Source organism: Cimex lectularius, unplaced genomic scaffold, assembly GCF_000648675.2.
Source record: "Cimex lectularius strain Harlan isolate CLEC.00 unplaced genomic scaffold, Clec_2.1 scaffold372, whole genome shotgun sequence".
NCBI lineage: Eukaryota > Metazoa > Arthropoda > Insecta > Hemiptera > Cimicidae > Cimex > Cimex lectularius.
The window spans coordinates 165,861-188,658 of record NW_019392954.1 but is presented as its reverse complement, the minus strand read 5'-3'; the positions used below and the strand labels follow the sequence as shown (position 1 = coordinate 188,658).

The 22,798-nt window shown below is 33.3% G+C and overlaps 1 protein-coding gene across 1 annotated transcript in view; it reads left to right on the top strand.

The window, feature by feature from the left end:
* LOC106663391 (head-specific guanylate cyclase) overlaps positions 1–22,798 on the top strand; it is a 199,626-nt gene that overhangs the window by 51,724 nt on the left and 125,104 nt on the right. The window contains exon 3 of the mRNA XM_024229455.1: positions 22,111–22,190. Coding sequence (XP_024085223.1) covers positions 22,111–22,190 — 80 coding nt within the window. The remainder of the gene's footprint in view (positions 1–22,110; positions 22,191–22,798) is intronic.

The following is a 22,798-nucleotide window of genomic DNA, read 5'->3' as shown; positions in this document are numbered from 1 at the left end:
TTATCAAATCTCGTGCAAGTAAACCCCAAAATTTTAATTTTTGATTACTATGATTATGTACATATTTTATGGTTTTGAAGAGTGCGTAAAACGAACCTGAAATTTTTTAAAATATTTTTTGCCTATTTTATGACAGGTTCTTTTCTTTTACTTTTTGTTTACTAATCTCATATAATTACGTCCCAAAATTCTAATTTTTGATTTCTATAAAAATACATATTTAAGGCCTTTAAAGAATGCCTAAAACGAACTCGAAGTTTAAAAAAAATCTTGCCTACATTACTAATAGCTCTTTTTTTAAATATTTGTTTGTCTAATCACATGTACATAAGCTCTAAAATTCTAATTTTTGATTCCTATAAAGATACACATTTATGGGCTTCACAAAGTACTAAAAAAAGAACCCATTTTTTCCCTACATTACCAGTAGCTTATTTTCGTTTTAGAAACATTTGTTTATCTAATCCCTTGTGATTAAGCCCCAAATTTTTAATTCTTGATTTCTTTGAAAATACATATTTTAGTGCTTTAAAGAAGGCTTAAAACGAACCCGATTTTTTAAAAACTTTTTTTGGCTGCATCGATGGTACCTAGCTTCTTTTCTTTTTTACTTTTGTTTAACTCATGTAATTAAATTTGTTTTTAGTGGCTTTAAATAATGATTTAAAAACACGGAAAATATTTATTTTTTTAAATTATGCCTACAATGATTATTTGAAGATCGTGAGGTGCGCTTTGGTGTGACGTAGGTTTTAGAAAAACATTTTCTTTATCATGGCAATGTTGTAATTTGTAAACATTGTTTGAATTTTATAAATACATGTAGGATGTAGAAAAAAATAATGAATTTATACAATGCTAAAAAATTTTAGATAAAAAAAATGAATTTATACAATGCTAGAAAATTTTGGTTTCAATCAAAGTATTCGTATTCACTCAAAGTGTTTGTTTTCCCTGTAGATGTGTCATTCTTGTCTGTCGTGTCGAACACAACTGAATCTAAAATTTTCTAGCATTGTATAAATTCATTCTTTTTTTATCTAAGATTTTCTAGCGTTGTATAAATTCATTTTTTTAATCTAAAATATTCCAGCATGCTATAAATTCATTTTTTTAATCTAAAATTTTCTAGCATTGTTTAAATTAATTTTTTAAATCTAAAATATTCCAGCATTCTATAAATTTGTTTTTTAACCTAATTTTTTTTTGCATTCTATAAATTTGTTTTTTAACCTAAAATTTTCTAGCGTTCTATAAATTCATTTTTTTAATGTAAAATTTTGTAGTATTGTATAAATTCATTTTTTTAATCTAAAATATTCCAGCATTCTATAAATTCATTTTTTTTAATCTAAAACTTCCTAGCATTGTATAAATTCTTTTTTTTAATCTAAAATTTTCTAGCATTGTATAAATTCATTTTTTTTAATCTAAAATATTCCAGCATTCTATAAATTTGTTTTTTAACCTAATTTTTTTTTGCATTCTATAAATTTGTTTTTTAATCTAAAATTTTCTAGCGTTCTATAAATTCATTTTTTTAATCTAAAATTTTGTAGCATTGTATAAATTCATTTTTTTAATCTAAAATTTTCTAGCATTGTATAAATTCATTTTTTTTAATCTAAAATATTTCAGCATTCTATAAATTTGTTTTTTAACCTAATTTTTTTTGCATTCTATAAATTTGTTTTTTAACCTAAAATTTTCTAGCGTTCTATAAATTCATTTTTTTAATCTAAAATTTTGTAGCATTGTATAAATTCATTTTTTTAAATCTAAAATATTCCAGCATTCTATAAATTCATTTTTTTTATCTAAAATTTCCTAGCATTGTATAAATTCATTTTTTTAATCTAAAATTTTCTAGCATTGGATAAATTCATTTTTTTAAATCTAAAATATTCCAGCATTCTATAAATTTGTTTTTTAACCTAATTTTTTTTGCATTCTATAAATTTGTTTTTTAACCTAAAATTTTCTAGCATTCTATAAATTCGTTTTTTTATCTAATATTTTCTAGCATTGTATAAATTCATTTTTTTATACCCTACATGTATTTGTAAAATTCAAACAATGTTTATAAATCCCAGGCCCTGAAGATGATCTCAAAAAAGATCGAAACGATGGAAACGTTGGCGCGATAAAGAAAATGTTTTTCTAAAACCTCACCTCACGTTCTTCAAATTACCTTTGCTAATAGTCACTAAACACCACACATATGTCTACAATCTTTAATGCCACGTTTCAATGCAATTCCGGGTAGTGAATAAGCTGGCAAATTGGGCCGATTGAGGATCTGCAAAAACAATTATTGGCCAAAGGACAAATAGTTCAGGTAACAACAAGATACTCTATTGCAGAATGTGTTCACAAAAACAAAAAAGGAAAAATGCATGTACTCCAGAAAAGCCAGAATCGTAAATTCATAATTGAAGAACTCCGAAATCTATTAGAAAAGACAGTAACCTTGGTTTTCACGTAAAATGCATTCTATTAATGTTCGTGCCGTGAAAAATGTTAAATGAAGTTAAACTTTAAAAAATTAATGTTTATAAGATCAGACAGCCAAACGGCCCTAGGAGTTAAAAGGAGATGTAAAAATTTCACACCCAAAATGGTTCATTAATATACACAAAATTTTCAATACCTGGGAAAGAACAACATAATCTTGGGTGTCTGACATGAAGTAATGTTGGGTAATGAACAAGCGGACAAACTGGCCAGGGAATCAGAAAGCAAAAGTATAAGCCTGAACCTTAAATAAAGACCCAAGATTACACGTACGAACCTTTCTGGATCTTCACAAAGTTAATGGAGAACCAGACGAAATCTAAACGTTTTAGCCAGGCATTGTAAATGGTTATAACACCTTGCCCAACCCGACAGTTTTATGGCGTCAGCTATCGTACATCTTAGAGGAGTGAAAGGGCACCGCTGGATGGTGACATAATCTGGGGTAACAAGTTGACCCAGTAAAGATAATTATAGCATGGACTGTCAACATTCTACTTCTTAAAATGCGTCACTTCAACAGAACTAAATAGCTGGAAAAAGAACAATAAGCAAAAGACTACAGTCTACAGACTACTATACTTGGGGGAATACTAACTCACTAGGATAGGGACACATTCTCATTCGAGCATGGATTATATACAGTATAATATTCGTAACTATAAATTTACATAGAGGTTAACATTTGAAGAAAAAAATAGTTTTAAAGTAGATGACTGTGTTTTTTATAAGTAGTACAATTTTTTAATTGGTGAGGGATTTAACATGGCCGACCTGTCAAAAGCCAGACTGCTGTTGGATCCAACGGGAAGGAAAAGGACGACATCTAGATCGATCATCTCTGGACAAGAAGTTATTCAATTTGTTTCTCAATAGCTCCCAGTAATTGAATGTACATGTAATTGAAAGGTCTAAGTGGGAACCCACCCCTTACCCGAGGGATGAATCCGTTTAACATATGTGCAATTCAAACGGTCGACTTCCCAACTCCGTCGAAAAGTTTGCCGATATTCATACACCGTGCACTTCCGATCGGTGAATCTGACCCCCCCCCCCCAAACGGATAATTTCCATTCAAAACGTTTCCACACTAATTTCACATTTCAGTCAAAATACCTAATTAATGATATCTGTAAATAGATCGTTCATTCCGTACTGTTTAACCTACGGATAAAGGGTTTGGGTGATAGGATGAAATATCACCTGGCTTAAAACAAAATGAACGAGATGAATTCCCTAGTATTTAACACCAATATCATTGATGTGTTTACGCTTAATGGGTGGGGTACGTCAATAAATAAAGGATAGTGAAGAAGTAAGACTTTTTTATATTGCGAAATAGAGCAAGAGATTGTGAGGAAAGGTGTGGTTATAAACAGAAGGGTGTTCATGGAGGATCTAAGGATTCGTAAGGCCTAGATTCAGCGGAGATTTGGTTTGGTTAACCCCCATAGTCCTATGCTGTATGCCCATATTGGTTTCAGTATTGAGTTATATTTGACTATTTTGTTTTCAACGGAGAGTTTAAATCTGTTGGCCAGAAGTGTTTTCGTCAGTTCAGTTCTATACTTTTAAGTCTGCATGGGATTCCAGGTGTAATGCCAAAAAATACCGATCGAGGCAACGGATGTCGTTTTCGATTGGAAGGAAAGTGAGGTTGTAATAAATTGGAGGTAGAGCTATGCGACGGAGAGTGAAGGTTATTTTGTGACGTTGTGGTATTTCGTTTGATCCGCCAATTTTTGTTTTATATAAATGACATTTATTTACACGATTTCAGTACAATACATATAACTATCAAGTGTAGGGAAAGTGACATAGCACTATAACATCCTACGACAATACGATTTATATATATCGTATATATATATATATATATATATATATATATATATATATATAGGGCTGTATCGTGGAAAAATGTATACTAAAAACCACAAACAGAACGATTTAAACGAATATATAGATAAATAAGTACTGATACATTTGAGATAAGTAATTAAAAATACATTTGAATAATTAATTAATTAATTAAAAAGGGACCGCGGTAGCCGAGTGGTCGCGTGATTGACTCTCTTATCGTAGACCCTGTGGTCGTGAGTTCGATTCCCATCGTCATCCTGGCCGTTTTTTTCACGATCCTCTCTTCGCAAACTACACTGCTCCACAAAAAATGGGTGTATTTTCAAATTTTTATATTTTTTATAATTTAGATATTTGTTAAAATATTTGGTATATGGGAAAATAAAAGCATATCTCTCTCTCTCCCTCTTTCCCCCTCACTCCCTCTCCCTCCCGCCCTCACTCTCTCTCCCTCCCCCCTCCCCCTCTCCCACACCCTTCCCAACTCTCTCTCTCTCCATCCCTCTCTCTCTCTCCCTCCCTCCCTCGCCCACACCCTCCCTCTCGCTCGCTTTCCCTCTCTATCCCTCCCTCTCTCTCTCTCTCTCTGAAAAATTATTTTTTAAATCACTGTTGTGCGTAAAAATAAAATATAAGTTTATTGAATGGATGCCTTCCCTGAAAAATGGCAAAAAGGAGGGAAATTTCAAAAGGTGGGGTTGAGGTGGGAAGTTAGTGCGTGAGTGGATCGAAGTCACGATAGCTCAAGTGGTAGAGCAGCGGCGTATTTAGCCGAAGGTCGTGGATTTGAATCCCGCTTGTGACACTGCTTTTTTTATCTCAAACAAAATCTTAATTAAAAATTAATTAATTGAAAAGAATTTATTTGGTTAAGCGGACTACGAAACCTAATAAATGTAATAAGCAAAATGAAGTGTACTAAAGCTCTCCGTGGCCATTTCATTTGTCGCCGAGAATCAAATAGATTACACGATTATTACATTATATCCTCTTTTGCACGATTATATCCTGTATTTTCATGCAACTCAGACAGACTTAAATTTCTGGCAGAGACGATGGCCAGCCGCAAAAATTTATTTTGAATTACTTGTAACTTATTAATGTTTCTTTGGCTATTAAAATTCCTTGCTGGGCAAATGTATAGCAACATCGGCTTATATACGGCTTATATGAATTGTGGATTTTAACAAATTGGAAGGGTACTTTGTGGTGTTCAGTTTGATTCGCCATTGTTTGAACCATAGTTCAATGGAATATAGGTGTGTCTAGTGTGTCCAGTGAGCTATGACTGGGACAGAATGGCAATGTCATCAGCGTATTTTAGGATAGTGATGTCGAAAGGGATATCACCAGTGCATACTGAGTACAGGCGGTACCGCGGTGGCCGTGTGGTTCGGGCGTCCGCCTCGCATTTGCCATCCATGATAGAAGTCCTGAATTTGAATCACGGCACAGCCCATGTTCTCGACACCCAACGGGTAGTTAAACGTTAAGCCCTCCTGTATAAAAGGAATTATTTCACTTTACTCAGTTTAGCAAGTCTAGGACGCTACCATGAGAGACTCCTGGGTCCATTCTGTACAAAGGAGAGTGTGAGGATACGACCTACCGATACCTGGCAGACACGTAGGATTTAAGGTGATGAGGTTGTGTGTAGAGGGCAGGATGCTTTTCAGTTTTAAGACCAAACCAGATACCAGGCTCTAACGAAAAATCGAGAACGACTCCAGAGTAGCATTCTTTATTCTGAAATTCTCAAGAGCGATGATGTCCACAATGCGATGGCACTGTTGAACCGTGGAATGATTCGAGAATGAGGTGTATTTGTTTATAAAGGAAGACTTCAGGTAATTTACCAAGAATTGGCAGTAAACCGAGAGGCCAGTAGGAATTCGAAAGGTTTTGTGGTTTGTAGGGTTTAAGGACTGGGTGAGTCCATTTCAATTGTGTCGGGAAGTAAGTTGTGCGGATAGTTGCATTATAAAGGGTTGTTAGGAACTATGGATTTTTTTTTTGGGGGGGGGAGTTTTTGAAGAACGGAAGGGGTAATGAGGAGCTTTTTTGAGGAGTAGGTATAAATATTAAAGTAACATTTAAAGAATTTTTTTACATTAACTTTCAAAATATTGAGTTGTACAGAAAATAAGTAGGAATTTTTACAATTCTGCGTTCTTTCATCTTAGTTTATTCAACAAAATGAAAAAGAAATGTCCGGCATTTGACTTAAAAGTTCATAACGTGTTTGAATTATATTCAAATTTAACATTATTACGAAAAAATCGTAATAAATAACAAAAAATATACAAAAAATCTTGTTTAATAAAGTTTGTAAATAGCTTTCATGTACATCGCAAAACATTATTACGAGCTTTTGAAAGTTAAATGACTCTTCTCTCGGACTATATCGGCAAGATTTAAATTTTTTGTCATTATAAGTGAAGTAAACCAGGACTAAATTAACAAAAACAGTTTATCTTATTTCACTAGTTTTAAGTTATTTACGAAGGACAAGTTTATGCCACGTAGAAGGGTTGTAAATTTTTATGAAGGTTCCGGTATATTGATAATTACTTTCGTTTTATTTTCCAAAAGAAATTATTCATTTTTTTGGGGGTGCAACAAAAGAGTAACAACCTTGATTTTTCTTCTAAAAAAATATACTAACCTCGATTGCGAAGTCACTCACTACTTCAAAATTGTATTTTGAAGCTAGCAGTCGGTAAATGTATATTGAAATAGGTAACTTATGACCAAGCGCCTTATCAATGCAGCTTAAAATATTTTCCTTGGTCTAGGAAGAATGTTGATATTTGGGTTTCCACCCGAGGAACACTGAATACAAATTTTAGGGAAAATCAAAAAATAAAATGCGCAACAATGAATGGGGATATTTGTAATTTAGTCTTATTCTTTCCATTTTAATTAAATTAACCGATACATTCTTGCTAGGTGGATAAAACAAAATGGAAGATACAAACCAAAGACCAAAAATTTGTTAATCCTCATTTTTAATAACGGATTTACTTAATAATAGTAAATATGAAGATTACTCATTTTGTAAACAATCACCTTTTGTCGTCTTTTCACCAATTTGAACTAGTTGTATTCTCTTTAACTATGGAAAGACATCATCTTGATGCAGAAGATCGCAATATTATTGTACGAATGAGACATCGACGTCACAGGCAATGGATATCACAGAGACAGTTGGCGTTACTCAGGTGGTCTCCTGGGCTTTAACCCGATTCCGAGAGACTGGAAGTGCAAATAGGTGGACTTGTATTGGATCTCAGTTCATTACGATTGCTTTAAGACGGAACCCTTACCATAGTGCCCACCAGATCCTACATTAAGTACGAGATGTTTTGGCAAGGCCTTCACAATCACACAAACGATTCGTAAACATTTTGGGAAATTGACCCCACATCGTGTGCCCCTGTGAGACGACCTGCAGCAACAACCCGCCACCAGTGACTCAGGAGAATATGATGCAGCGAGCGCCTAGATCGTCTTTTGTGGTTATCCCATAAATGCTCGATGGGGGGGGGTTCAAGTCTGGAGAACGGGCTGGCCAGGCTAAGACCCTGACTTTATGCTGTTGAAGGTACGTTTGCACTATGAGAGCGACATGTGGACTGGCATTATCGTGCATTAGAATATGATTGTCGCGGATGTCATCGAGGGTAGGCAACGCATTTCATCCACATATCAAATGGCCGTCAAAGACCCTCCACGAAGAACAACCAACTCTGTGCGACTCTCCATTGAAATTCCCGGCCACACCACCACTGAGCTACGTTGAAACGGTTGACTCTGGGAAAAATTACTGATTTCGTATCTTTCATTTCACCTTCTCCACACTATTTCACCCCTATCTGGAGGTCGTAGAGCAAATCGACACTCATCTATAAAAATACAGCAGATCAATCGTCCAAAGACTAATGGCTGGGTTCTCGTACAAATTCGAGCAGTGCAACACGAAAAGCCATCAGTCCATACTGATGCTACGAGCAGTTCAGAAATTTGGACACTTCGAACTTCCTGGAGCTGATGAATCGCTTGAACAATAGTAAGGTGGCCGTTTCGCGAAATTCTCAAAGTCGAAAAAAAGGTCATCTTGTGTTTATGTTACCCAAGGGCGTCCAGAACCGGGACTTCTATGGTAGGGCCCAGTTGCTAGAAAACGTAGTTTTTCGTAGAGAACGCCGATGGCAATAGCCGTTTACCTGATGGAACGTCCTTCATCAATTCGAACCACACCACACGCAACATCCTCAGCTCTAAGTGGCATTTTTAAGTTTAAAAATTGAAATTCAGAAAAACAAAGATGAAAACTAAACAGTTTGTGAGGTAATTACTGACCGTTAGTCGATAATTATTCAGAAATCGTGAGATGCGGTCTGGCGTGATGTAGGTTTCAGAAAAACATTTTCTTTATCGTGCCAACGTTTCAATCTTTATTTAGATCATCTTCAGGGCCTGAGATTTACAAACATTGTTTTCATTTAACAAATACATGTAGGATGTGGAAAAAAGTAAACTTATACAATGCAATATATATATATATATATATGTAGGATGTTCACCGCCACTACGTCAACGGAGGCCCTACATGGCGGGAACTCTGTCTCTCCCCTCTATCTGGACCCCAGCTGACAGTTTTAGTTGTTACCACCACGCGGTCCTACGAACACGTTTCTTTTTACGCTAATGTATTTTAATGTTAACTAGTTATCCTTTTACTTTTGTTTATGTGTTCTTTACCAATAAACTTTAAATCTTTATCTTTTTATTTGTGGGAGACCTTTAATTCCCTACATATATATATATATATATATATAATATTCAATCAAAGTATTTCCACTCACTCGAAGCTTTTGTTTTCTCCGTAAGTCTGCCATTCAGGCGTGTCGTGTTGAGAGTGCCAGTGAGATGTTGATGTTTTGTGTTTGTATACGGTGGATTTTGAAGGGGTGGGGAAGGAAGTCGGTATAGAAAGACATTTTTGTATAAGAATAAGCATTTTAAATTCCGTAAAAAGTAAACATTGAAAAATCCTTCATTGTTGTTTTGGATTAAAGATTAAGTGTATTTACCTCTAATAGATATTCCAAATTTAAAACATACCATAAATGCAATGAATAAAAGCAATGAGACAATTTAAGAGCAGAATTTCCTTTTATCAAGAAAATGAAAAAAAAATCAATTCGGTGGAATTTTTTGCCTGTTAGTGTGTATTTCTTTTTTTAAATGGCAAATATACAGTAATTTTACTTGACATGCTTATATTTCATACCATCTGCTAAATTTTTTGCTTTAAAGAAAAGGTTCATTAGAAGTTAAAAACAGTTAGTTTGAATAATAGTAATTCATGTTAATATGTACTTCTAAGAATCCGATTATTTTATATTCAAAAAATCTCAAATATAAAATAATTTTACATTACATGCTTATATTTCATACCAACAAATATGTTTTTTTTTAATGCAGTAAAGAATGGGTTCATTTCAAAATAAAAAGGATTGATTTTCAAGTAAAACTGGTTAATTTAAATGCAAAAAGGTTTTTGATTTTCTATTTAGTTCGTTATCGCCTTTGCCACAGGAATGTAGTTCGTTGTCAAAAGCTGAAATGCACGGGCACGTGAAATTTCGAAAATCATTCATCTAAAACAGTGTGTTTTACAACACTCGTTTGGCCTCCTAACAAACAAACCCTCCTATACCAGTGTTGGGCAAAAATTAGTCATGTCTAATGATTAATGATTGATCACTCAGACCGTTAGTCATGATTGGTAGTAAGTGACTAATTTAGTCATTAGTCGCCATATGTGATTGACGGCTAAATTAGTCATGACTAGTAATTAAATACGAGGTATGACTAATTTAGTAACAATATAGTTAGTCATGACTAAATTTCGATGAATCATGTTCAAATGGGTGCTCAAAAAATGAAAAATACACTTCATCACTTTTAAAAAATTTTCTAACATAAAATTTATTTCATCAAAACGATAATCCTTCAACACCTTATTTAACAAAAATCAATCTTCCAATTATAAGTAAAACTCCGTCGTTATGAAAAGCCAAAAAATAATGATAATGATAATAATAATAAAATAAAATAAAATAAATCCTAGAACAAGCTACTCTGTGAAAAGTAAATATGTTTACATAACCGATCAATGGAAAAAATATTTCTTTGAATTATAATTTATTCCACTTAAAAGGAGAGATTTCTACATTATTTGGAAAATACACCATCTAGGGGTCTTGAGTGTAATAAAATAGACATGTAGAATAATTATGTAACTTTGGTTTTCGTTTATGATAACCATTTTTGAAGGTTGGCCTTGAGCACGACTCTCATCTCAAAATTTTTGTCCGGAGTTGGTTGGATTTTTGTAAGTTGGTCATTGTAGCCAGAGTTGGGCAAATTCAAACTAATTCAATCATGATTAAGAATTTTGATTGAAGTTTAATCATGATTGAATTAGTCATGATTAAATTAATCATTATATGATTTAGTCATACCTCATGATTGAATTAATTATGATTAAATCATATAATGATTAATTTACTCATGATTAATTCAATCATGATTAAATTTCAATCAAAATTCTTAATCATGATTGAATTATTTAGATTTTGCCCAACTCTGAGCCGAAGGTCGTGAGTTCGAATCCAGCTCGTGACACTGACTTTTTTATCTCAACTTAAAACGTTATTTAATTGAATTGATGATAACTTTAAGACATTTACAGACGTTTGGAAGCGTGTAAAGGTGTGTACATAGCCACGTATGCTATATCTATGATATGCTCTACTAGGCCGTACGCGACTTTCACAATGGCTGTTACTTGAAATGAATATTTCCCAGGCAAATATTTTCTTACTATTCCAAACGGATGCCTAATTAATATAATTATTACCTTGATCCACTATTATGTCATTCACTTCGGCTTCCGTTAAAAGCCGGCTTTGAAGGAGATATATTTCAGTTGGCACGTAGGCAATTTTCCGGGTCGTATTAAGAGAAAACCGATCCCGGATAGTAAAAGGGCTTTTGAATACCTCCACCTCGTCTAATATTCAGTGAAAGGCTTTATTAGCTGGAGGGTCTACTTCAATTTCTATTTTTTTTTTCCATTCCAAGAAGCTTCCCCAGTTTATTCCAATATCCACGATTCTCTTTTAAAGATAATTTAATTGTTTAATTATATTAAAATTATATAAATAAATTATCAAGCTATTCTTTTAAAAAAGACTTTTAATTCAGACGTCAAAAAGAAAAGATTTCTATATTACACGGATTGGAATATTTTTACCCGTTTTTATTTCAATTTTTCATCTTTTGTGTTCTCTTGTTAATTTAACAGTACCGATAATGGACATTTTGCATTCATAACTTGACAAATAAGGATATGAGCAATTAGAACTTTTCAAAAGAAAAGCTTGAGATAGTGGAATCCATCTAGGAACTGATTTGATTACTTTCATTGCAATTGGCAACCATAGTCAACCTTCAGGGGTTTTACAAATCGCCGATCTCTGACTCAGTTGAGTTTCTTGTTATTCTTTTGCTGTATTTACTAAGGAGTTAAGACAATTATCTTACTTCTGTACTGCCAAAAATTATTCTGCAACTCATTTTGAAGTATTTTGTTAACAGATTAGAGTGTTTTATTCGTGGTTTGGTTTAAATCTGAAGTTGTCTTTGTTGTACAAGAGAGTAGGTCATGTGCCCACTAGAGAATCATAAACACTATAAATTTGGACAAGTGTGTAGTGCACTGAGCAATTTATTATTTAAATAAATTTTTACTATTAACACAGTTATCATGGATACAGGTTTGTCCCATCTAAATATGAAGATGAACTAACAACCTGGCCCCGTAGTTGACATATAGTTTTCCTAAAACAATTTCCAACAAATAAACTAGACCAGTAAAGTGCCAAGACTCGAAGAAACCGCTGTAGAATTTTTGCAGCTGAATGAGGGTGCATGGCGAGATAACACTTTGTTGGAGCAAAACACTCATGAGCAAAAAGAAAGTACGATGAATGAGGTGTGAGCAAAAGACTAGGACAGGAGGAAATGCTGTAATACTATGTGTTCGAAAGGATGGTTCTGAAGGAAAAGAAAACATGAATGATGTGTCTGTGATGGATGAGTAAAAGACGTCGAGAAGCTGTCGTATTTTTACGATATAAATTATATTGATGATGACAATTTTTTTTAATATAAATTAATTTCGCTCTTTTTTTTGTGGAGGTGCTGAAGGAAAAGCAAACATGAATGATGTGTCTGTGATGGATGAGTAAAAGACTGATGGACGACGAGAAGCAATGATACATTTTTTTACGAGGGTTTGCAACAGTAGAGGTTATATCAACCCTCAAGTTGCCGGTGTTTTTGGCCAAAAAACATTTGTAAATATGTTGCATTCGAATGCAGGGCTGCTGGATTCGAACCCGTGACCTTTACCTTACACCGTGTCAACGCTTAAACCTTGCGGCTACCGACGCCCTCCGATAGATGTTGTTGGAAAAGAAAAAAACATGAATGATGAAGGGGCATGGAGTGAAGGACATTTTGTCTTGAATTCTATCTGCAACGGAAACAAAAAAGTAAAAATGGTATGCCTTGTGTATGAAATGGACGATTATGTAGCTACTGTTTTCCCCCTAAGGATATGCAATCGTAAACAATCCGGATTTCGAGCCCTTAGCTCATCATCAGGAAGAAGGATTTCTATAAATGATGATGAGCTAAGGGCTTAAAATCCGGATCGTTGCAAAACAACTTTTTGTGAGTAGGAACTATCTCTTTAAAAAGGATTGAACACTAAATTTGGTTCATACTTGTTACTGATGCCGTAATTAATTTTCAGTTAAAAACTTATATCCCATTCTCCTTTTTTAAAAATTTTAGTGTCCACTACTGAAACAAAAACCAATTTTTAAAATTAAATAGTTAAAAAATACAATTTTTTTTTCAAATCATTGTAATAATATTGTGTCCAAAAAGAGTACATTTACCAAAATGCCCTACTGAGAAAACCTGGATTCAAAGCTTGAGAATTGAGGCAGCAAAAACTGGAAATATTTTCTTGAGGTGTCTACTGCCGGTACCGTCACCTTAATTAATCATCGAATGTTGTGTTCTTCCTTTTTTTTCGAGGGCTCGCAACCGTAGAGGTCATATCAACCCTCGGGGTGCCGGTGTTTTTGAAAAAAAGCCCATTTGTAAGTGGGTCGGGTTCCAATGCAGGGCAGCCGGATTCGAGCCTTTACCTTACGCTTACAGTATTGAGTGCCGTGCAACGCCTAAACCGTTGCGGCCTCCGACGCCCCTTTTTCCTCCTATTCTCAAATTTTAAGTTTACCGTTTCTAATTATGATCGCACAAGACAGACTGTTTTTTATTATTACTAATTTTTCCCTAAAATCTTATTATTGCTATTATTATTTCTATTTTTTATATTTTATATTATTGGTTTTATGTCAATTCGTCTCACTATATATTAACGTCAAACCTTCATTAATTCAAGTGGCAGATTTATAGAAAATTTTTTACGGCCTTATAGAGGCCTGTCCCAGAATAAATGCTCTCTCTCTCTCACTCTCTCTCTCTCTCTCTCTCTCTCTCTCTCTCTCTCTCTCTCTCTCTCTCTCGCTCTCAATGTTTTTGAAGATCATTAAAAAATATACAATCAACGAACGTTGACGTTGTTTCTTTTCACCAACGTTTCCTGAGTGAATACAATTACATTTAATTTATTGTATTAATGAAATTTCACAATGGGGTAATTTAATCATTTCATAACAAAATAATTAGCTTGAATATCCGTCATTGCGTCGTATTGTACTCTGAAATTTTAAAGCAAACAAAGCCTGGCTGTAATAACACATAAATTTCATATTTTCCCTGAGACAATACATCATTGTTTTGTTTCCTAATCTCTTGTTCGTGTTATGTTTATCTGTTTGCTTTTTATTCAGCGATGTTTAGTCTAGCCTCTTTGAACCTTTTTCCGAATGGAATATTTTCCGAACCCGTGGGATATTTTTTTTATCAAACTCAGCGAAAAGGATTATAGTAAAAGTTATGATTTCAAATAAACTAGTCTAAGTTGCAAGATTATCTTTAAAATAAATATCTGACGAGGCTTATTCAAAATTTGAACACTTTTAAAATAAAATGATTTAAAAAAAATATATATGAACAAACTATGATTATATACGAAACGAATACGTTTATTTGAACCCGTCCTTTTTGTCAGACAAACTATTGACTTTTCTTCCATTTACTTTTTTAACTCCACTTCTTCTCAATGTATTTTAATTTTGATTCGTATTTATTTGTCAGGAGAGTATTTACTTTCTGATTACGATTAAAACTACGAAATTTTACATTATTTTATCAACGTTTTTGAGGTCATTTTGTTTTTCACGATAGCACAAAAATTTAACATTTTTCAGTTGTATTTTCTCGAAATCTGTTTGGTCTACTATAACCAATCATTTTTTTGTTTAATTTTTTAGTATACTATAAAATCGTGGCAAATTTAAAATTAATGAGCCTTTTATTTCTTGACAAACGCCTAAATTTTTCTCCTTCTTTTATATTAAACTGTTTACACTTACGCTCCTGGGTGATTTCCTAAAATAAAAATTGTATCGCATAGGTCATTTAGTCATTTAGATAATTTTGTTCATTTAGTTGCGCAAAGAGAAACCAAAGACTGGCCATTTTTGGTATGATTATCTCAAATTGCGTTACACCTAATACGGCCAGTTTTTTTAATATTTTTATTTTACATTAATGCACTACGAGTTCGGAGAGAAATGTTTGAAAATAGACTAGTTCATTTTCAGCACCTATCAATAAATGTGACGAAATTGTACATCTTTTTGATACAAAAAAGTTATTTTTCCACACACAGGTTTTTTTCAATTAAATTTCCCGCAACGATTGCCACGTGTTCCTCTAAAAACTGACAAAAAAATCGTTATATTATAATTTTCTTTACACTATTTGTTCCAAGAGAGGCCTAAAAGTGTCCATTTTTGATACCATTTTCTCAAATTCTAGTGAGTTTAATATTACCTTTATCATATTCTTGCAATACGAATATGCAAAAATATTCAATTGATCTTTTTTGGCAACAATATACAATTGTGACTAATTTTATACATCTTTTGAGACATAAAGAATTTAGTTTCCATTCCCAGGTGAGTTTGAATAAAATTTCCTCTAACGATTGCCATGTATTCGTATAAAAAGTACGAAAAGGATCGTTTCATTCTGATGAAGACGTTTGGAGAATTTTTTAAAGTCATAGAGTTGTTCAAATTTAGGCCAAAATGTAGTAATCTGTTACTTTCCCCAAAACTCTTTGGTCTATTAAAACCAATCTTTATTTTACAATCGTACTACTTCTATACTACACATTAGTTTGTAATAAGTCTTTTAAAATAATGAATTATTAATTTCTGACAAAAACTTGAAGATAAAACAAAATTTTACACTTTTTTACCACATATAAATGCATGTTTTTACTTGTGTTTTTTAAACAAATCTCTGCGATCGTTTGGCTGTTAGTGGTCTACAAAAGAAAATCAATAATCGTTTCATTATTATGAAGACGTCTGGAGAATTTTTCAAAGTTATAGCGTTATTCAAAATGAGGCCAAAATGTCTTTTTCTCCAAAACTGTTTGGTCTATTACAATTATTTTTGTCTAAGTATAATAAAAATTCTATATTATGCACTGTATAACATAGTTAAATTCACTAATTTCGTGGTCCGCTTGACCAATTAATATATTACAATTAATTAAGGTTTTTAGTTTAGATAAAAAAGTCAATGGCACGAGCGGGATTCGAACCCACGACCTTCGGCTAGATACGCCGCTGCTCTACCACCTGAGCTATCGTGACCTCGATTCACTCGGACACCAACTTCCCATCTCAACCGCACCGTTTGAATTTTCCCTCCTTTTTGCCATTTTTCAAATGTCAGACCAAATTTTAGAATAAAATTCTATTTCTCCACTCAAGGTTTTTTTTTTTTTTTGTACGAATCGCTATAAAATAATTGTATCAATATGATGAAAATTTTTGGGGAAAAATGTACTGAAAATTGAAAAAAAAACACACTTTTCTAGAGAGACTTATGGCCATTTATAATAGACCAAACGGAGGGCAAAATGTGGCCATTATGTCACAATTAAAATTCGTTAGGGAGAAGTTTATATACAGAGTGTCCTTCTTAGATGGCACGGGTGAATTTCTCTTGAACCGATCACCCTATAAAAAAATTTGTGTTTAATATTTTTAGTCTAGTTATAATTTTTTACCTTTTTTATAGAAATATTATACATGGTACTTCAGGTCCAGTTCAACTTCAAAATTTCAAATACGTCCCCATTTATCCTGACATAGTATTTTAAAGGATTTTTTACGTTGAAAATTATGGAACAATCGGATTTTAAATTGGACAAAAAAGTCAAAGTAAAAAAACAGCCATATATATATGGCTGTTTTTTTGACAAACGGGGCTACCCCAAAATAGGGAACTCATAACAACAAAATAAACGTTTTCTTTTGAGCTATTACATTATAGCGATTATTATTTGGTCAGTTTTCGAATGCGGATTTCTATGGAAATATTTATTCGACTTGGGCAATATTTCGTTTTGGAATTGAACATTTTATTTTCAACGACTCGACTCAATTAGTAGAGCGAATTATCTGAAGTAAATCCGATCAAAAACCGGCCAACCGTATATCGTGATTGAAGCAGAACGACGCGTTTGACTAATTTTTCCCCAAAGGGTTTATTCATAGGTATAATCAAAGCCAGAGAACAACGAAAATGCTTATTATAATTTCATTTTTTTTTCTTCTAAGCGAAACACCGCCCCCTAATCAGCGAGCCATTATTGAAATGATAAACATTAAACAGTTTTAAAGCCCGTTCAGAAAAAAAATTTACCCGAGATAAATTCCAGTAAAATGCAATTTAAATACATCAACAAGAAGGATGAGATAGAGTGTAAGATAATGGGCGGCAATATCCTTTGTACAAATATTTTGTCAAGCACAGGAGGTGTGCTCAGTAATTACTAAGGAAATCCGATAATGGACTTTTTGTCAACACAGTCGAGAAAACGCGGCAATCCTCCTAGAAAGCCATCTGACAAATTAAGACCCGTGCATAGAAATTAATATAGTTCGGACTTTAAAAATAACATTTTTCAAAAGATTACAATATCAAAACTTAAACGTGTTGTCCGTCTATTTTTGTGGCTAATCGATTTTGTTTTGAACTGGGAAAGTTTGAATTTTTTAATGGAAAATAACGCAAAGAAAATAGATTAATTTTTTAAACGGCATTATCATAAGACTAGACTGACTTTCTCAAGTCATTATGCTCCTTCGTTATGACGTTTTAAGTATCCTAATGAACTTTCAGCTCACGCATCTTATAAAAAGGTATAAATAATAATGCTTTATTGAAGAAAAAATTAAGAAATATTTTTATAAACATTAATGCTTATCGCTGTCTGCTGGAGGTCAAGACTTCATACAAGAAACATAGATATAAGTAAAAAATTGTATTTAAAGGCCAGGAGAGTCATTTAATCGGACCACGAAATCTAATGGATTCAATATGTAAAAATGAAGTATATTTTCACTAAAGCTTTCCGTGGTCATTTCATTTCTCGCTAAAAATCGAATAGATTACACAACATTTGAAAAATGGCAAAAAGGAGGAAAAATTCGAAAGGTGCGGTTGAGATGGAGTCAGAGTGTCCGATTGGATCGAAGTCACGATAGCTCAAATGGAAGAGCAGCGACGTATTTAGCCGAAGGTCGTGGGTTCGAATCCCGCTCGTGACACTGACTTTTTATCTCAACCAATACATTACATAAAGATTAATTAATTGAAAGATGTTACTTGGTCAATCGGGCCACGAAATCTAATTGAGTTATTATTTAGTATCGCTTTAAGGTCGGGACTTAGGGATAGTAGAACCTGAATACCGCGAAAACCGAACTTATAAAAAACTGATGAATTACATACCTCCTGTATGCTTACGCATTCCTAACAAAAATTAATTGTTTTATTTTTTGTTATTATTTAGCATCGCTGTAGGGTCGAGACTTGATATTACCCAACTTCTTATAAAGTTGAAATTTTACTCCGCGAAAAATGAATTTTCAGTAAAAAGCTGAACAAATTAATGCTTCCTATGTGCTCAAGCATTCGTAATAAAACTTAAAAAGGTAAAAAAATTTTCCGATATTATTTAGAATCGCTGAAAGGTTTGGACTTGATATTAGGAGACTTCCTTTTAAGTACAGTTTACTACGCGATAATTGAATTTTCAGTTAAAACAAACTGAACAAATTAAAACTTCATACATGGTCCAGCATTACTAATGAAATTATTGTAAGTTTTATTACGAATGCTTGAGCATATAGGAAGTATTAATACTTGAAATATTTTCTTTTTTGTTATTATTCAGCATAGCTGAAAGGTTGGAACTTGATATCGCGACTTCCTGTAAAATAGAACTTTTACTCCGCGATAATTAAACTTTCATAAAAACAAAACTGATCAAATCAACACTTCCTATATGCTCATTCATTGCTAAAGAAATAAAATATTTAAAATATTTTCTTTTTTGTTATTGTTTAGCATCGCTGAAAGGTTGGGACTTGATACTAAGCGACTTCCTATAAAGTAGAAACTTTACTTTGCGAAAACGGAACTTTCAGCTAAAAAGTTTTTTTCCCCAATATTTTCTTTAGTAAAATAAAACAAATGGTAAGATGTTTTATCAAATAAATTATTTTTCGGGATATTCTTTTACTTCCTGATCTAGTTGGGCATTCCTCGTGAAATAAAGTAGTGGATTTTTTTTTATACTTTTAGAAAAAATTGTACCTTGGTTCGAAAATCTTTATTGTTTCTTTATCGCAGGTTGGAAATAGTTGTTCTATGATTCAATTCCAAAGGTTGAACGATGACGCAAATTTTTACACCGTTATCAAGGCTGAGGTTTTTAATATGATTCATAGAGTTTTAAATTTAAAAAAAAATGATTTAACAATTACAAATAATCTGATATGACTAAAAGTTGATTCTAGAAAATAATAAAAGTACAGAGTAAGTTGTTTGCGTGAAAATAATATTTTCTATTACTTGTGGACGGAAGGCTCACTTTGAAAAGAAATCATTCTAAACATGAACAAATTTTGTCAATTTAAATTCTTGCATCATGAGTATATTTACAGTAATATGAATGAATGCTTTATCTACAATTCGCATTGGAAACAGTAACGATTTCTAATTATTACTCTTAAAAAATATTGAAATTTGATGGTGTTACCTTTTTTGTCGAATTGGCATTTTATTTATTTATTTAAAAAATTTTTAGCCAAAAGTGCACTACAATGTACACACTACCAAAGCTCTCTTTTTTAAGATTTTTGAACCCCCAAAAAGATGTTATCACCAGAAATATCCTTGAAAAAATTCTTAAAAAGCAAAAATTTTCCTTACAACCCAGGAAATTATCAACTATCAACCCATTTTCTATTTTTTCTCTATATACAGTGAGTTTAGTAGGGCTGATTGTTTAAAACCGTTTTTATTTTGTCGGTCTTTGTGGTCCATCATAACATAACTTATGTTAGCCCGCGCCAGTTGGTCAAAGACCAGCGAGGCAACTCACATGCCCGCTCATGTCCGACTGGAGGCGTAAAACTTCTGTTCCTGTGCATACGGCCGCATGCGATGCCCAATGACGACCGTAAGGTGACATACGACATGGTCAGGAGCACTCCTTCCGTTCGGATTACAACACCTTTCGCCCTGAAATATGGCTTCCGATGCTGCTCTCGGAGTTTATCTTTTCATACCATGTACTGCGCTTTTTTTTAGGTCGCCATCGTGGCTTAGAGCATCTGCGGATTCATACGCCTCTACAAGATCTAGTACATGTACCTCACAATAATTACTGGCGATTATCCGGGTTGTTCGTCGTTCATCCATACGGAGATCATGACGGCCTCCTTGTATCCGAACCCACAGAGGCACTAGCAGGCACTCATCGTCCCTATTTATTATTTTTTCGTGGTTTGACGGATCCGCAGATCGTAACACAAGCCCCCCGCAGGTAATTTCGGGTGGAAGGTACTCCGCGAGACTTGGTCAGGCCCTCGCCGACCTGGTTCAGTTCGTAAAGCCGTCTCTCACATTTCCTAAAAATTTCAGAAACTTTCTATCATCATGCCATCAGTTATTTACCATGACTTGAAAAACCCTCCTAAAACACTTTTGAAATCGACCGTGTGTTTCCATCCCGCCAGTTCGGGCTCAGAAAACAGTACCACAAGAAAAACATCGTATTGATTAATCACAAGGTACTTTTGTGTTTTTCTAGGCGTGTTACCTTGTTTCGATTGAGTATGTCCACGTGGCTTTCTCTGAAATATCCAGGGCTACAGTTGTTACCTAATACTAAAAATTTTGTCCGACAGATGCTTTCAAGAAATAATCAGATCATATTGTGGTACGAACCACTAGGCCGAAGCTGATGTCCCCTAACACTTTGGTCCCTTTTTTCAATATGCACTGGTTTCTTATCAATTCGGATTCAGTATTCATACGTACTACATTTGTACATGTACAAAATAAGAGGTTTCAGGCTCTCATCTATATATACTCCTGCATAAAAATTCCATTATATACAGGTAAAATTAAAGCAATTTAAAAAAAAATGGAGATAAAAATACTGAACTAAAAGTTAACACTAATTTTAAAGCCCAATATGCTACATCCTGTTGCATTTTATACTTTTTTAATGAATTGAGTTCAAAGTAAAATTTATAATTTCAATTATTAGCTGACGATTTTTGTCCTCACAAAACTTTATATTATTTTCTGTTAAGAAGGGGGAGTGAGTTCTGCAAGGCATCTCTCAAGGCCCCATTCTCTTTTCCGTATACAGTGCAGGTTTTCTGGCAATCCCGATACAGTACTTACGTATTCAGACGATACAGCCATCTTTTCGACCGACCAAATCAGTGGTCTTCAGAAACTTTCAGAACTCGTTGTCAGAATGGTCTTAGAAATTAAAGCTGATCGAAACCACATCCCAGCAAATAAACACCTCTACTCCCATCTACTACAAGGACGAAATTGAATTTTTGGGTTCAACAATGCGTTCCAACCTCAGACAAATCCAGTTGTTTAAACGTTCTGGGTTAAAAAATCATTTAAGCCATTGCCTAATCATTCTACTTCGTAAACAGAACTTTAGATCTCATTCGTCCACGAAACTACAAGAAGTCGATATAGACGCATCCATAAAATCTTTTGATTATTTCCTAAACACCTAATAGAACACCTTTAATCCTTAATCCTTCCATACAATATTCCTAGTTACAATAGTTTTGTTTAGGAGTGTAACCACAGGTTTACACGTCTACTTTGCTATCGTAACATAATAACAAAACGAAAAAAAAATTATGCAATAGTAAAGGCTGTTTTTATATTTCAGGGCGACTTTTTTAGTTTGATTTCCGTTAAATTTAAGTGTGTTTTAATATATACTATAAACTTAAGTTTTTAACGGTAGATGTTTCGTACTATCCATTATTAAACTAATCCCTCAACAAATTTTATCTAACAAGTGTACTCAATCTGTTTTAGGAACTGCTTACCGAAAGATATATCAATCCCAAATTACAGATATTTGGAGGACATCTACGATGCGCTTAAAGCAGCAAGTGGTTCGTAAATTTTAGTTTATTTGGTGTTAAGTTTAATAGTTTTTCTTAATACTAAAATTCCCAAATAACTTACAGGTTTGGTTTTTAATTTTATATTAACAAACCAAAATCTGGTGTCACGGGGCCTTTTACATTAAAATTTCAAATAATAAATATAGTAAATATGTTAAACTGAAAAGAAATTAATCTATTTCATTTAGTTTATACAAATGTTTTGTTTTTGTTGGACACTATTAACTAAAATGCATTATTAATATGGATTTTTTTTAATTTGTTGTCTGTTCGTTTCTGATAATCCTGATCTGACTGACCGTAAGGTTAAAAAAATTAGTGTAAATATATATATTTTTTTGCCTAACGATTTATTAAATAATGCTAGATTTATTACATATTTACAAACCATATATTGGTATTATTCAGGTTATGCACAGTCAATAATATTATCTGTAATAACCAGGAGAATAAATTAAATAAAACAGAAAGGTTGCTCGTTGCGTCCCACTTAATTAAAGAATGTCATTTCTTGGCTCTATATGGAGAGCTTGTAGCTTTTGGGTCCCCTGATCAGATTTTTGATAAAACATGCTTCTTCTTTTTTAAATAAAGTA